General features: G+C 34.6%; 1 protein-coding gene across 4 annotated transcripts in view; it reads left to right on the top strand.

Moving 5' to 3' along the window:
- GRM8 (glutamate metabotropic receptor 8) overlaps positions 1-16,571 on the top strand; it is a 949,955-nt gene extending 933,384 nt beyond the window's left edge. For 3 of the 4 annotated variants that reach the window (XM_055146111.1, XM_055146103.1, XM_004608294.2), the window contains exons 10-11: positions 8,458-8,759; positions 12,988-16,571. In XM_055146111.1, the coding sequence (XP_055002086.1) occupies positions 8,458-8,754 (297 nt within the window). In that variant the 3' untranslated portion in view covers positions 8,755-8,759; positions 12,988-16,571. The remainder of the gene's footprint in view (positions 1-8,457; positions 8,760-12,987) is intronic. The other variant, XM_004608293.2, reaches the window with a different exon arrangement.
- Positions 16,572-16,930: the final 359 nt, after the last annotated feature.

The raw sequence follows: 16,930 nt of genomic DNA, 5'->3' as shown, positions 1-16,930 counted from the left end.
TTGCAAAATGACAAGGGGCTAAAAGGAAAGAGAAAGCAGGAGTCCATGGAGGAAAATATGAAAATAATACACGCCAAAAAAGACACCAAAAAGCCGATATTCATAAAAAGATACCACAAATTAATTAGCATATGTCATAATAGAAAAATGCCATTGTTTAGAAAATTATTTTCCTTTATTATTTCCATAAATAGTTCTTATATTGAATAATTAAAATTCCAAGGCCACATTTTATTTAATAATGTTCTACTGCATAAAATTATTTCAAGTTTTAATAAAAAATAAACTATTTACTAACCAAAATATTAATATCACACTTTTAATTATAAGCTCTCATTATAAATCTAATATCTGTTCTTCCTTTTTTAGAGGCTGTTGGGAATTCTTTCACGATGTTTCCTGTTCTCAAAAAAAAAAGATAAAGCAGCTTTTTAATATTTCACTTGTTGGTGCATGTTTTATGGTTCCCTACAGCAGGTTCCCCTTGGTACGGGAGGACCAAGGTTAAGGATTCAGACTTCATGTGCGGCCCAGCCAATGCTGAATCCAGTCTGCAACCTTTGATCGACTCTCCACTAAGCTAACATATGTCCTGATGAAAAGATGTGATGTGGGACCCAAATGGAGCTGCACAAATCCTCAATGTCCCCACTAATGAAAAGACACTGTAGCACCTCTGACCTGCCGGTGGGTCGGCAACACTGCTTTCTACCTGTCAGGAGAATTACAGCATGCATGATGGTCATTCTCCTGAGGGAAACTAGATTCTACTTCTTTGACTATGCTGACCCAAGTGTTTGCCCAGAAGCCCAAGGCATCCTTATGAAGAATTTTTCTAAAGCCTAAAATATGTGTAGGATCATATTTTTTAAAAGGTTAAAAAATATACAAAACAGAGGCTGCTTTAAAGAGAAGTTGGAACAGATCAAATTAACAGTGAAGGAAGACACTGCATGAACAGGTTTAGAATATAGATGGGGGTTCAGAGGCAGGTCAGACGTCCCAGGTGAGCTATTCTAAAAGTAACTGAATGTCCTGAGGGAAACTTGGAATTTGTCAACGATTTTTAAGGCACAGCTACCTTGAGAAGATGTAGGGTCTAATGCAAAGTGAATTCTCAAGCCTTCTTGTTGAAAAAGTATTAAGAATTTTAACAGTGGCTGGAAGGCATTAGAGCAACTGTGAAAGAGAGAGGAGAGAGAGAGAGAGGAGGAAGAGGGAGAAAGGAGGAAGGGAGGGATGGAGGAAAGTAAAGAGGGTGGATGGAAGGGAAAGAGGGGAAGGTAGGGAGGGAGGGAAAGAGGGAAAGAGAGAGGAACTTCAATATAAAGGTTTTGGAAAGATGAGGAAGAATCACTTAGTAATATCCAGGATTTACCAGAGGAGCTGGATCCTTGCTTTGGTATTGGTTTACTCCAAAATCGATTCATTTGGGGGTTTTGCCACCCACTAGGCAACTCCAAATTTTTTTCTGTAAATCTATCTTTAAGAACATTTAAGTCACCTTTAGTAATGAGATGTTGAGGTCCCTGGACTGAATCCCTGCTGAAAGGCAGAAGAAAATCCATTTTAGGAAGCAGGTGCCTGTGGGACAAACATACAGATAGAGGGATAGAGAATAGAAGCCAGACGTGCAGACCTAAGTGCTCATGGCAGAGAGGAGGAAAAGTTGAGAATATGCCAATCAGGCTAAGGCAAAAATGTTCAGGAATAAATAATGAGTCTCTTTCTTAGCGCCAAGCACATCTCTGCTTTGCATGTTAAGTTTTCTAATAGATTAGTTGCTATTGCATTGAAAATTTACCGTGTTGACTATGGGACTCTATGAAATGTGTGCGCAGGTGCCGGTTGAAAGTCACATACTGGTCTCTCTCCTGAAATAATATAATCTCTCTCTTCACACTTCCTAGAATCTTTAATGATCCAGGCCATGACCTACATCCAGTGTACAAATAACCCCTTTGGAGAATGAAGAGGAAAATGCAATAGGTCCAAGAACAAGTTATCACGTTAGTGCGTGCCATTGTGCTAGCTCCTCCCTGCTCTAGCTAGTAATTATTTAAATCTCCTTTAGTGCAACTGACTGCTTAAGTTTCAAAGTATCCGGGTACTGTGAAGGCAGATGTAGTGTCAGCTATCAGTGGTTGTAATAGAAAAAGATACTCTCTTTCCTCTAGATGTTAATTTTCCGGAGTGACAGCAAAAAAATGAGGCATAAGAGAAGGTTTTGGAGGGAGAAAAGATGGTTCTATTAACATATGCAATGGCATTTTCACCATTCCATACAATAGTTATAAGAAATTATAGCTCCCGCCTGCATTTCAGTGAACCATAACCTATACTGAGCACAGGTATTCTCAGTATGATCACGCAGAACATAGACATGTGACGTGAGCAAATACATTGACTTTGGGGTGAAATTTAGCTGTTGTTACATTGAGTTAAGATTACAAAAGCCTTTGCCTTGACACCATGTGTTTCAAGGATGGCTGTCAGCTCCTAATGAGACTGATTGTTCTGGGGGTCCCAGGGTGGCTCAAGGACGAGAATGCCTGCCTTGCATGGTTGAGGCCATGAATTCAATCCCTGCTGCTACAAGCATCACAGTCTGATACACAACTTCCAGTGATGTCCAAGTGAACATAATAACCAAATGTGGGAGCCCCGCTATCGAGCATTCAAACATGTGTGTGACTACTGGTCATCACTGTAACTACAATGGGAAAGGGAAGGCAAGTGCTAAAAACGGACTGCTCAGGATGACCAGCTCTCGACCGGCCCCTCAATTGTTCTACACAGTTGAATGAATGTTTTATTTGCATCTCTTGGCATTGGTCGAGTCTTGTGGGGCAGGTGATTTCTTACTGAGCTACTACTATGTGGGATCATTTGAGAGATTTTTTTTTAAATGAAAATTTGTCATTTCACTATGATCCTTCTATGAGAATATTACTGTTTTGCTTTGATTTCACTAGGAACAAATGAAACAAATTTTATAGAGAAAGATTAATATCACAGAACTGTCCAGTTGCTTGGGAAGTTTGATCAGAACTCTGAGTATTGACTGGTGCACTTGGAGCTATTACAACTAAGAAGGCAACTTCAGAGCTCCTCTGTATGTTTCTTTATAGCACTGTAGCACTGAACTCCCTTTGTTCAATGATTTGCTCGAGTGGGCACCAGTAACATCTACATTGTGAGACTTGTTACTGTTTTGGGCATATGAATATGCCACGGGTAGCTTGCCAGGCTCTGCCATGCTGAACCCGGGTTGGCTGTGTGCAAGGCAAACGCCAAATGCTGTGTAATCGCTCCAGTCCCCTAGGTATGTTTATTTATTAGGAAAAAGGTATCCTAAGGAGGCTAGTGTGATAGTTCTGTGGATTAGAGTTCATGCTTTGAATGCAGGAGGCCTGGATTCAATTTTTGACAACACCTGGTCCCCTTAGGGATACGGGGGTGAATCCGAAACAGTAAGTCAGTTAGCCTCTTACCTCCTGAGCACCACCGTGTGTGGACCTGTAGCAAAAGCAAACAAACAAAACTTATGAAAGGTAGTGTTGAAATTCAAACCGAGGTCATATATCCCTTTACTACATGGCTGAAGTAATTAACTTTTTAAAAATATCTATGTAAAAAAAAATCTATGTAAGAAAATCCGTGAGTTTCTTGGGTTCAAGTCATCATTTTCAAACTTTGAATATTATCTCATTATTTCTTTTTCAATATGGAACTAAATCAAAATCCTATGATCAATAGTACCAAGGAGTTAGTTCTGTCAAGTGGCATTTTTCCCCCTTCATTGCTAGTTTTGATGTTGTTAAGATTACTTTTAAATTTGACTAGTTATTCAAAACCAATATTAAAAAATCTAACTCTACTGACAATTCAAGGCCTTGTAACAAAAGCTAGATTACTCTAAGAGTATAATTTTGTATGAATGCATTAAAATATCTCAGAAGGAGTTTCTCAAGGACATGTAAGTCAATCAGCATTTTGGTTTAATTTGAAACCACAATACTTAATGGAGAATTTGGCACACTAAGCGTGGCACTATTCAAATCTATCTGCACACTTATTATGTCTGTTGAGGTGGTTTGCTGAAAGGATTATTATGAAAATATATTTAATTTGAGGATGAAAACCTAGGAACCATTTTGAGGTTATTTAATCTATTAAGAATAAGGCAAGAATGACAAAATTTACAAGACTATAAAAATTTAAAGTTATTTGTGTTTTACTAACCTACCCATAGCATATTCGATATGCCAAAAGCAGTAACAACAAGTCTCACAATGGAGACGTTACTGGTGCCTGCTCAAACAAATCCATGAACAATGGGATGACAGTTATACAGTGATACAGTGTGTCTTATTTAGATTCACTCTAGACCCTTTAACATGAATAAGAGATCACAATTTACACAAATAATCTAACCAATCAGAGTTGGTGTTGCCATAATTCTGTGACTGATATCTGGAGATTTTCTCTTTATAAGCAAAACTGATGTGACAGGACCTCTATGGGAAAAAGTGATGGCTCCAATTTATACGAATTTGGAATATTTATATGTGTACCTTGTATTTGGCAATATTCTTTCTTTCTCTGTAACTTGTTCTCACTCTTGCACGAGAAGCTTATGCTTATTCATAACAATACATTGCTTAACAGTACATGGCAAAGGTTAGGAATTTTATGAGGTCTAAGGACACATATCTACATTTTGCCCGGAATTTTTTATTGTCGTATATTCTAAGTTTTATCAAATATAACATGGAATTTCACTCTCTAGGAGATAACATGAGAGGTCATATCATGTAGTAATTTATCATTTTCTAAAGGATGTATTTGAATAATGCTCTATTGAAATTGTTATCCTTGAGTTCAGTCCAAAATATGAACTCACCACTTCTTGCTTCTTATTAAAAATCATCAGCCCCATATCAAAGCATTTACTTACAGCCACTCCATTGAGTGGAAAATTATGGAAAGCATATTCCATGCCATTTGCATAAATCGAGGAGTTCTTAAAGATCTTAATATGTCAAAAATTATGAATAATTTTTGAGTAATAATTGTCTGAAATCTTGTATAGTTTTTTAGAGATATGTATGAAAAATGTGGATGGTGGAATTTATGGAACTCTACATAGTATTTCGCATTTCAAATAATGGCAATTGGTAGAAATGATTTCAATCGCAATTACACATTAGTAGGTACTCACTCTATTATGTTCATTTTAAGTACATTAGTGACTAAATGAAATTAAAAACAGAAATATTAACAGTATTTATGAAAAATTTCATCAGTGATGGCTTCCTGAAGGAGATAGACTTGAGCAGTAACAACAACAAAAAGTCCTACATCACCTTGTGAAAACTTGTTCCAATATTCTCAAGTGAGGTCTTGTGCAAAAGTGGATTTATTGGTGGATGAACTAAAGACTACACTAAGTGGCCAATAAGGTATAATTTTACACATAGGAACAGTCTCTTTCCTAGTACATGAGGTTATCTTTCCTGCTTCAGACAATTCTTTACTACAAGGCTTTGCCTTTACTTGATAGAAACCATGTTCTCAAGGAAAAGGCAACCCTAAGGCCAATATAGGGTTTGTTTTTTATATCCATCATGTAAAAGTATTTTCTGTTGGTGATACCATGGGATTAGAAACAATTTGGTAACTCTAGATTTTCCAAGGGACAAATAGATATGTGGTTGAAAAAGGGGTCTCTTTATTCTCTTTATAAACTTAAAATACAATGTTCCATCAAGGAATACAAGTTACTTGGAGAAGTCACATAATTTATTTCGAACTCAGGACACACACAAAAAAGTGAAAGTAGATGAAAGGGCTTTTTTTTATTTGTTTGTTTTGTTCATTCAGAGGTGCTCTGGGGCTGTTCTCAGATAGACCTCCTGTATGGAAAATAAGTATAAGTATGCAGTAACCTGGACTGTCTCTCCTATGGAAAGAGTTTCATTTTATTTTTGAGTTGGGAGACTGATAGCAATTAATGCGAGACTTTATATAGGCAAGGCATGACTATATCACTGAAATACATCTCCCAGCAGGTTTTTATTTTTACACAGGTGATATATGCATGAAATGCAATATTGCATTGCAATGTAGCTGTATATAGACAGATAGATATAGTTATATATACACATATATACATATACATATGTGTGTATATATATACATATATATGTATATTTCAGTCCCACTTTATATGTGTATATATATAGTCATATGTATCTATATTGAATGTATTCACCCTACAAAAAGAAGAAAGCCCTATTTCAGACAATGTAAATGAAGCAAGATGGTCATAAGTAATAAGTGAAATAAGCCAGACATAGAGATAAATATTGCATAATCTGTGATAGCACAGTGGGTAAGGAATTTGCCTTGCACGCGGCCGACCAGGGCTTTAATTTCTCCATCCTTCTTAGAGAGCTTGGCAAGCTACCGAGAGTATCTTGCCCGCACAGCAGAGCCTGGCAAGCTACCTGTGGCATATTCAATATGTCAAAAACAGTAACAAGTCTCACAATGGAGACGTTACTGGTGTCAGCTCAAGCAAATCGATGAACAATGGGATTGCAGTGCTACAGTGCTCATCTATATTTATAATGTAAAATACTCAGAACCACAGAAGCAGAAAGCAGAGTAGTGGTTACTGGGACTGGGAGTTGTGGGAACCATGGGATGTTAACTTTTAGCTGCGATCTCTAAATAAGAGATGTAATATCTGAATATCTAACATACAGTATGATAAATACAGTAAATAGTACTGTATTATACATGTAAAATTTGTCAAGAGGATAGATCTTAGGTGTTCTTGTCAGACACATACAAAGTAAATAAATGGGGGGGCAGAGTAAAGTAAATGGTTAGAATGTGAGATGTAAGATATTTCAATGAGTTTGATTATAATGATAATATTATATATATATTTGCACACCACTTTGCATACATTAACTATAGATATAATTTTTATTTTTAGTTTAAAGTCACAATAACATTGGGAAGACAAGAAGAAAGTTTAAAGTACTATGTCTTTTTTACATTCCATAATGAAAAAGCCAAAAGCAGTCATTTTGGGCTTGACTTTTTCATCTTATTAACATCTAGATTGTATGAAGAAAAATGTTCCTAAGAGACTTCTCTTTATAAGTGCACAAACTATTTCAGTGGAATTAGAATAAAGTATGAGAATCGGCGGACAATGTTTCAAAAATGTAAATGCCAAGACTCTATCTCTAAGGGATGTGTGTAAATCTCAGACAGAGGAGATATGAACTATCTTACATATTTTTCTAAAAGCATCCACATTTCTTTTGATACGCTGTCATCACTTAAAGCCCATCTGGACTTTATGGTTTGCTTGTAATTTGTCAGGTTTGGTAACAGGAATAAAGAAATGATATAATGATGCCAATGTGGCACTATTCAAAGAGTGATGTGAGTTACTGATGTTCTGAACTATTTCAGTCCCACTTTATATCCACCCTATATCCACTCTATATAATTTACCTTCAAATTTAAGACTATTGGTAAAAAAAAATAGCATTTGATACCACCATGAGGAGGATTGGTGTGGTATAACATGTTAATCTCGTACATGGTTTTACTTATTTATTGTGTAAGTTTAATTACAATCTAAAAAATAAGCAAATTCCATCCACCTGGTTGTTTATTTGTTTCAAAGAATTGGGCTTAATAAATCATCTACATTTGCCAACAGGGAAGAAGAAATGCATATGTATCACTGTCACTGTCACTGTCATTCCATTGCTTATCGATTTGCTCGAGTGGGCACCAGTAACGTCTCCATTTTGAGACTTGTTGTTACTGTTTTTGGCATATTGGATATGCCACGGGTAGCTTGCCAGGCTCTGTCGTGCGGGCAAGATACTCTTGGTAGCTTGCCGGGCTCTCCGAGAGGGGCAAAGAAACCAAACCCGGGTCTGCTGCGTGCAAGGCAAATGCCCTACCACTGTGCTATTGTTCCAGCCCATATATGAGTCTATATGTATATAAATATTCAGGAATTATTCCTGACTCTGTGCTCAGGAATCACTCTTAGAGGGGTTTGGGGGACCATATGTGGTGCCAGGGATCAAACCTGTGTTGGCTGCATACAAGTCTGCTGGCTGTACCATCACTCTGGCCCCGTATCATATTTAAAAAATAATGTTAAATTGTTATAATTAATAAATCTTAGTAAAAATTGAAACATATAAAATTGTTTCAATCTACAACAAACAAAATTTTTTAAAAAGCACTTTTATATTTGGAGGCAAGAGAGATAGTACAACAGGGTTAATTTCAATAAGTAACATATCAAATGCATCTTTTGCAAATATTCTGGAATAATATCAGAAAGTGCTTGCTATTTATTTTATACCAGGATCACCAACATTGATTATTTTTTCCCTTTCCTTCCCTCAGATGTACATCCAGACCACAACACTTACTGTCTCCATGAGTTTAAGTGCTTCAGTATCTCTCGGCATGCTCTATATGCCCAAGGTTTATATAATAATTTTTCATCCGGAGCAAAATGTTCAAAAACGCAAGAGGAGTTTCAAGGCTGTGGTGACAGCAGCCACCATGCAAAGTAAACTCATCCAAAAAGGAAACGACAGACCAAATGGCGAGGTGAAAAGTGAACTCTGTGAGAGTCTTGAAACCAACAGTAAGTCATCAGTAGACTTTCCGATGGTCAAGAGCGGGAGCACGTCATAATAGATGTACGTTGAACATTCTTCTACTAGTCTGGGGGACTAAGCTTCAAGGTTCTAGGGAAATTGTGGTAGTCCTACATCATGAGATCATCACAGCAGTTAAGACAATTGTTTAGAACTAAGTGATTTCAAAATCGCTCTCCCCTACCGCACAGACATGCACATACAAGATCTTTTATGAGACATTACAATCAGAACTCTTTCTGAAGATGTATAACTTGAAGCTTAGAATTATTTTCCATGTATAAAATTGTCTCTTAGCACTTAGGAGAAAATCCTATATTTTTTCTTAGTTCAATCTTGGTTGATCTTTATGAAATTACTGCTTAACTAACATGGGTGAAGCATGCGACCAGATGTGTTACACAACTGTGTATGTTATTTGACTATTTAGAGGAATGAAGAAACTAGGCTGTGTCTGGTTAAAGCAGTTATTGCGTATTTCCTTCGCATCATCACCTTCTTTTAGCTTTTCTTGATTTCCCTTGTTAGATATGTTCAGATAATTAGAGATCTCTGAAAGCCTCAAGACCTTGAAACTAAAGTCCTCTCACAACCACTGATCCACGTTTCCTTTCCTTTCTTATCTCTAACACCTGAAGATGAACATAATCACCACACATTAATTACACCAACAAAATCCAGTACAATTTGAATCTATTCAACAAGTTAGATAAAATGATTCAACAAAATTCAACTATATTTTCTATCTATGGAAGTTTGTCAAATAGGTTGAATATTTTTGTTTTATATAATAGCAGAAATCTAGTATAGTTAGAAACAAAATCTTTATGAGATTCTGTAGATGTTCAAAATGAAAATAAAAAAGAAACTAGGGTGCTTACAATAAAGTCACTTCCCATTTTGGGAAAAGAAATATGGGCATTACAGTAGACATGGGTATTTAATTATTTGTAATGAAACCATAATATAACCATTCTTTTTATGTCACATTCATCTGGAAGGCTATATCCTTACTATCTTCATTTTTTACACAAAGTGCAGAAAGATTACATTATGTTATCTTACTTATCATTACAACTTATATTCTTCACTTGATGCACACCCCCTTTTACATCAATATTTTCATTTGGACATTGTTTATTTTAATACTCCATATGCAGAAATGTCTTTAGAATAATAATATTAATAAACTTATTGACATAAATTGCTGTTCTGCTTTTTGGAATTACTGTCCTCTGGGAAAATCACCTTTTAACTCACAGATATCAAAGTTAGTGCCTGGGGAGAAAGATTTCAGGACTCCACCAACTGTTCCCATATATTCTCCTTTCTGCAAATTTGAAAACTTGAAAAACTGCCAGGAAAAGGCAGAATAAGGATGAGGGTTGGTAATAAACCATTGTAACCATCTCAGATTATAGGGAGGCAATTTACTAATAACGGGCCTATTGGGGTTCTTACCAAAAGATACAGTATAACTATTATTAGTGACATCAGAGTAGAATGCCAGTGATCTAAGGGTAGAATTTATTGATGTTTTCTATACCTTTGAAAACATCGGCGCAAGATGTTAAAACCTACTCTAATATGCCAATAAACTGCTCTTGGCCAATGGCACAATTTGAACACTGGCATTTCTCAGATTGACTCATTGGAGCTTAATGTTTTGCTTCTTTTATAGCAATACTCAAGAAAACTTTATAGAATTTGGTTGTAATTGGGCACAATCTAGCAGGAATTTAAAAAAATACTAGTTTTCCCAGGTGACCTCTGGAAAGTAGCAGAGAAACAAATAATAGACTTCTCTACCTCTAGAATACATATAATTCCATCAAAAAGGAAAATTCCCTGTATTGATGAGGATACATCTATAATATAGAAATGCTTTATACATTTTTTTGTTTTCCTTCGGTTATTTTTTGTTGATGTTGAAATGGAAATTATAGAGCATGCATACTATCCTCTATTTTCCCTTCGAAAAGAACAAAAAGGTTAAAAATGAAAACATGCCATTATGATAAACTGAACTATGTTTATTAGTGGAGGGTAAGTTTATAACATTCTGAAAGAATTAGAAGCTTACTTTGGAAAGGTAACAGAAGTTTAAAGCTGAATCAAGGTAAAAGTAATAATTACCTAAAATAACATAAAATTATTCTTTGGAGAGTTTAGCTTTACTTTTACTGGTGTAGTTTGAATTTCATTAAATTTTGTCCAGAAAAAAAAATTGAATATTCAGGAAGGGCTGTATATAAAAATCTTATACATCCTCCTTTAGTCACACTCCAGGTAACTACTGCTAATAATATTCACTCATATAAGTATTTTCTTGAACCCAGGTATTCCTTTACTACACATACCAGTAGCTTCTTAAAATCATTAACTTTAAAATATTAATAGCCCCATTATTTCGAACTATATTTTCCAGCTAAAAATATATATTATGTCTAGAAGTATAATTGAATGTAGAAAATGTCTTTGTCATTCAACAGTACCTAGTTCCATAACACCTGAAATTTAAAACTCTTCTCAAAACATAGTCTACTCTCAATAAATCATGTGTTAGCTGGTTTATCTACTGAAAGAGTAATAGTGTTGCTGCATTTATATATACTACTAGCTCTGTGATAAATCTCCATTATTTAATAAATTGATAATGATATGTATGAAAGTGTCATGTAGCTAAAATTCCCAAGTAACAGTAAAAATAAAATAAAATTATGGTTTAATTAATTTTATTAAAATATTCTATTAGAATAGGTTTAACTATGGTTATTAGAAAAGAGAAAATCTAAAGATATAGGGTTAGCCTCTTTCTTTTTTTAAATAAGTGAAATATTCTGATAAATATCACCATAATTTCAGTGTTACTTTTTTCTGTTCCCAATTTGACTAAGTGTTGATGACACCCATGCAAGCTCTCCATCATGGCCATGGGACACTATAAATTCGTCACACTTAGACTAGACATTCATCTTAAAATACTATGTTAATGCCAGAAATTCTGATAGGAAACAATATGAAGATGGTTGTAAGACCAAGTTGATTGTTAGTTAATTATTCCATAATTAACTTATGGAATTTCATTTTACGCACAAAAACAGTATTGTGTTTGTTCATAAGAGTGTGAGAAAGAAGTTAAATGTTGATATGTTTGTATATATCAACATATTTATATATATCAACTCACAACTATATAGATGCAACATTGTATTCCTCAAGTTATATGTTAGTGAATAATTCATAAAGCAGCTGTACAGTTTTTCTAGTTTTTGAACCCAATGTAGAGTAGGAAAGAAAATTTGTTTTTCCTGTATTTAAAAACTGACTTCCCCACAGGTGTACTCATCACTTCTGTAAAAAACTCTCCAATTACCTCATATGGTTAGTGCTGATTGTCTCTGTTCTTGACTCAATTCCTGGGATGAAGGCTAATGCAACAGAGTTGCCTTCACAAAAAATTTCCCTTTGTCTCTGGTTTTATGTTTACTAAATCATCAGTTTCTTCAACTGTATCTACCTTCTTTTCTTGCCAGAGTGGGGAAAAGTGAAGGCTACTTTACTTTGTAAGTTACAGTCTCAATTCTTATTTAAAGGCTAGCATTATTTTCCCTCATTAAATTCATTTCTAAGACCAACAAACGAAGTATGCAATGCCTTAAATAGGAATGATTATTAATGATAATCTTATCCACTTTTGCTTTTATTGAATATCTTCTATTTTCTTCTTAAAGATCTTTTTGGATTATGTATCTCTTTTCAACCATTAATTTTCTTTTTTGCTATGACCAAATATAAACATTGCTTACACTTTGGTGATTATTGAAAACACCTCAGAGGGAAGGGAATTGAACATCTTTTTAAGGATCTTTTTCTAAGTTTAAAAAACTTAGAAAAACAAATGTAACCAACACCTTAGGAGGACAAATAGAAAGTAGATTCTATATTGGTTCTCTTAGTCAAAAGTCTAGATTATAGTCATTTCTCCACAAATCTACTTTATCCATCCACATAGATACCAAATTATATTTATTAATAATTAGAATTTTTATATGTTTTTAAAATTTGATTAGTATTTTTGTAGAGTCAAACCAATGGTTCATTCTTATTCCTATCATTACTTTCTAGTTCATGGTTTTAAACAACTTAAGTAACATGTTCTAAAGCCAGAATGCCATAAGAATAGTCATTATGGGCTTTGAATTCTAAAATCATTTAAACAAAAATATGATATTATGCACAATTAATTTGTCTTAATTTGTCTTAACAGCCTCCTCTACCAAGACAACATATATCAGCTACAGCAATCATTCAATCTGAAACAGGGAAATGATACAAAATGAAGATATCTGGTGTGTGATCTTAAACAATGAACACGACACCTCCAAAACTTACTCCTGGAAAGCTCTGTAGACTACAATCAATCAAATCAATAGTCAATCTTGTAAGGAACAAAAGGTAGCCATGAGCCAAAAATATCAATAACAGAGTGAAGAAAACCTTTTATACACTACAACCATTAAGTGTCAAGCTAAAGTATTGCTTACTTATGAGCAGTTTAAAAATAAAAATAAAAAACACAAAAGGAAAACTAATGTTAGCTTGTGAAAAAAAAATGCTGTTGAAATAAAACCATGTCTGATGTTATTCTTGTAAGTATTTTTCTGTGATTGTGAGAACTCCCATTCCTGTCCCACATTGTTCAACTTGTATAAGACTATGAGTCTCTTTCTTGTAATGGCTGACCGGATTGAAGCCCTGGGTTGTGCTAAAAATAAATGCAATGGTTGACGCATGCAATTTTTTATACAAATAATTTATTTCTAATAATAAAGGAATGTTTTGCAAATGTTGAGAGTTGTTTCGTTGCAGTTTTCAAGCCAGGGAAAACTTTCTAATTGGCACTTCTGCTGTTTCTAGATGACCATTGTAAAAGCACTAGTATTCCAAGAAATACAATTTCCTCAAGGAATGTGTTTTTGTACATCACGTGTATATGAAGAAGACTGTCTTTTATTCCTATATGAAAAGACATTACTTGTGTAAGATTTTGTGAATAATTCAAAATTGATGCAGTAACTTTTCATTGCAATTGCTTCTTTTTGGAAGAATCAAGCAAATGGCTTGACATAACTTGCTGCAAGGAGTATTATACTAACATCTGACAAGTTACTGAAATTCTGGTCACTGAAAGTCTTCATTTTCTAAGTCAAAACTTTTGCATCATAAAACAGTCCAAGGTATATACTAAATACCTTTCCTCACCTAGGCCTCATTGCCACTGAAATCAGTGAAGTAATGGGCCTTACCTAGTAGTTCCTCAAAGCAGGAGATTAGCATATTTATTCCCTCCAGCATTACTAAAGAAAGCACAGTTCACATAACATGTCAATGCTTTCTTATTTTCCAAATGAAAACATTCATTGGTTCATAGAACAGTATCATTAAAGTGAAAGAGGGGGAAAAAAAAAAAGGAGCTTGTGTCATGCTAATAAACCACACTAGGCTGGATAAAGGAGCCCATTAAAGGCTTTCAAATCAGTTACCATTTTGTCATGGGTTCCTCTGTTCTAAACAATCCCAGACATCTATCAAGTCAATGGGTCTCTACAACTATTTTGTTAGTAAATGTTCTCTCTGCTGAGTTAGCTCCGATGGCTCATTGCACTGCTTATAGATATAAAGAGCGATCTGGGCTCTGTAATTTTCATCCAAGTATTGACAAGTCACTTTATTTAGTAGAGAGAATTGAAGTAGCATAATGTAGTCTCCCCCAACATGTAATTTCCTAGATATCTACATTGGAAGAAAACTGCATATAAAAAAACAAACATGCATTTGTCCTCCTTTTGTTGGGGTTCACCTAATAATGTGAATTATTTGAGATAATATTTAAATGAAAGAAAACGGACATTGTTCTTAATTTTTCATATAATTTGAATTGCTGATATAAACAATCCTGCAACAGGATCTCAAACCAATAGGTGTGCCTTTCTAGATAAACCTAGTTTATTTTAAAACAAAATAACCCCATGGATGCTTCTTTGCTACATTTTACTAAGTCGTGTAGCTCATATCAATAGCCATGCCAAGAAAAGTAATTATAATTATACTTTAATTTGTAAGTTGACAGTTTCTTTGTATTGGGGATTGTTAGTCCTTTGTAAGATTTTTTTTTAAAACTTAATTTTAAGTATTAAGTATCCACACTTCTACTCAAATGTTTGAATTTTGTCTTGTATTTAATTCAGACAGCAAAATTCAAGCATATTTTTTATGATTTTGTTTACTGATTGACTCTAATCAGGATGAGTGGATGCAACAGGGTGATTATAAAAATAAGGCTGCCTCTTAGGAAAAAGTGTGTTGCTGTTAGTGTTGGTCCATTTTGCTTTGCTTTCAAAGTTTAAGGGAGAAAAAAAAATATGTATTAGGCGTAATTCACGATATCTCAGAATTGTTTTTTTCAACTAAAACTTACCAATAAGTTGTGTTTCCTAAGTACTTTTATAAATAATTGATTTTTACTGTTCTGCAAAATCTTCTTTAACTCATCACAGAGTTGAATAGTAATTCTCTTGGTTTTATATACGCCAATCATCCTTTTCAACATCATCTCAGTGGGAAACTTTTTTTTCTGGATGCAGCCATCTCCTTCCCCTGGCAGTAGGAGGAGAGAGTCCCTCAACCTCTTACAGTATTTGCTGAAGAATTCTGACCTCTACTGTGGTTATTTTTTCAGGGATTTTGCAGAGGGCTCAGGAGGTAGTCTTATAGGCTAGGACAAAGTAGAGATGCCTCCTATAAGGAGAAAGATTTAGCATCTGCTAGCAATGGTTTCTAAGTCCCATGCTTTAAAGTGCAATGTCTGTGTACTATAGATAAGCAAATGCAAAATGCGTGGAAAAAATATAATATTATATTCTATGGAATCAGCCTTGTGTTTTATTCTGGATAAGAAATGTCACATCTAATCTCAGCATGACAGAGGGATTGCTTAAAAATGTGGCCCAAGGTAATATTTAGCAAATGTCAGTAGTAGACAATGAGGGATATATTAGTGCGACCTTGGGCCAAATTTGACCTCAATTAAAAAATAAATTTTAGCTTATACTCATTCATATTTAAATATGTCTAGATCAATTATGGTTGATCTGTCACGGATTAACTCTCCTTTGGAGGAAAGCTGTACAAATTTCAACTTGAATGATGACCATTGGAAAATGAATAGGAAATAAATGTCCTACATAATTCCTAGTAATTCATAAGAAATATTTTGCAGAAAAAAAATTGGCATTTCAAATAAGTATTGTTTTATTTAAGGAGGTAGAGCTCAGGGGAATGCCAAAACAGTGCTCAAGCACCCAGAGGACACTCTCTGTGATAATTCTGGGCCAAGTAGGCTGGACAGCTCAATGCAAAAGACTGAGAATGCAACACATTTCAGATCTTGTGCTTTCAGGGACCAATAGGATCATGCCAAGAAGCTGGAAGTACATTCAACAATGCTGGAAGTAGAGTGTTGGGACTTGTTGTACCAGGGATTGAACTAAGTTCTGATACATACAAAGCATGCGCCCCTGAACACTGACCTATCTATCACCTCAGTCCAGGGTTAATTTGTTTAGTTAAATTAAATGTGTATTTCTGTAAATGTCACTAGATTAAGGATTAAGGAATTTGCCCCATGTGTATCTCCCCATCCTCCAACTCCTACCCACTGCTCCACTCCTTGCAGTAAGGAGTTCTATTCTGTTCTCTGTTCTCTCTTATATACCAATGACATTGTGGAATAAATATTAAAAATGTTCTAAATTACATCAGCCATCATTGATATTTGGTCAGCAACTTTTAAATGATATTCTTAAACTCTATTATCCAAACTATTTTCTTTTTCTCATTTTATTTGACAGCAGCATCATTCCTCTTTTAAGATTGAATTGCTGAAAACAATAGAGATTACATGAGAGGATGAGTAGGAATATCAATTATTGGGTGGCCTAGTCACATAAAATAACCTTTAAGTGTGTGTCTTTTTGCTTTTTTTTATGACTTTTTTAACAAACATTTAAATTAAAATTTTTGAGCATAGCTAGAAAAAGATTTCTCTAAGAAAAATTATATTCAGAAATTTGCTGATAAGTTACTTTGAAAAGTGTTCTATTCGAGCAAAAAACAGCTCAAAAATGACAATAGTTATTTTAAAAAATTAT

The sequence above is a fragment of the Sorex araneus genome, chromosome 1 (assembly GCF_027595985.1).
Source record: "Sorex araneus isolate mSorAra2 chromosome 1, mSorAra2.pri, whole genome shotgun sequence".
In the NCBI taxonomy this organism is placed as follows: Eukaryota; Metazoa; Chordata; class Mammalia; order Eulipotyphla; family Soricidae; genus Sorex; species Sorex araneus.
Note: the sequence above shows the minus strand (reverse complement) of the source record. Positions and strands in the feature narration are given on the sequence as shown.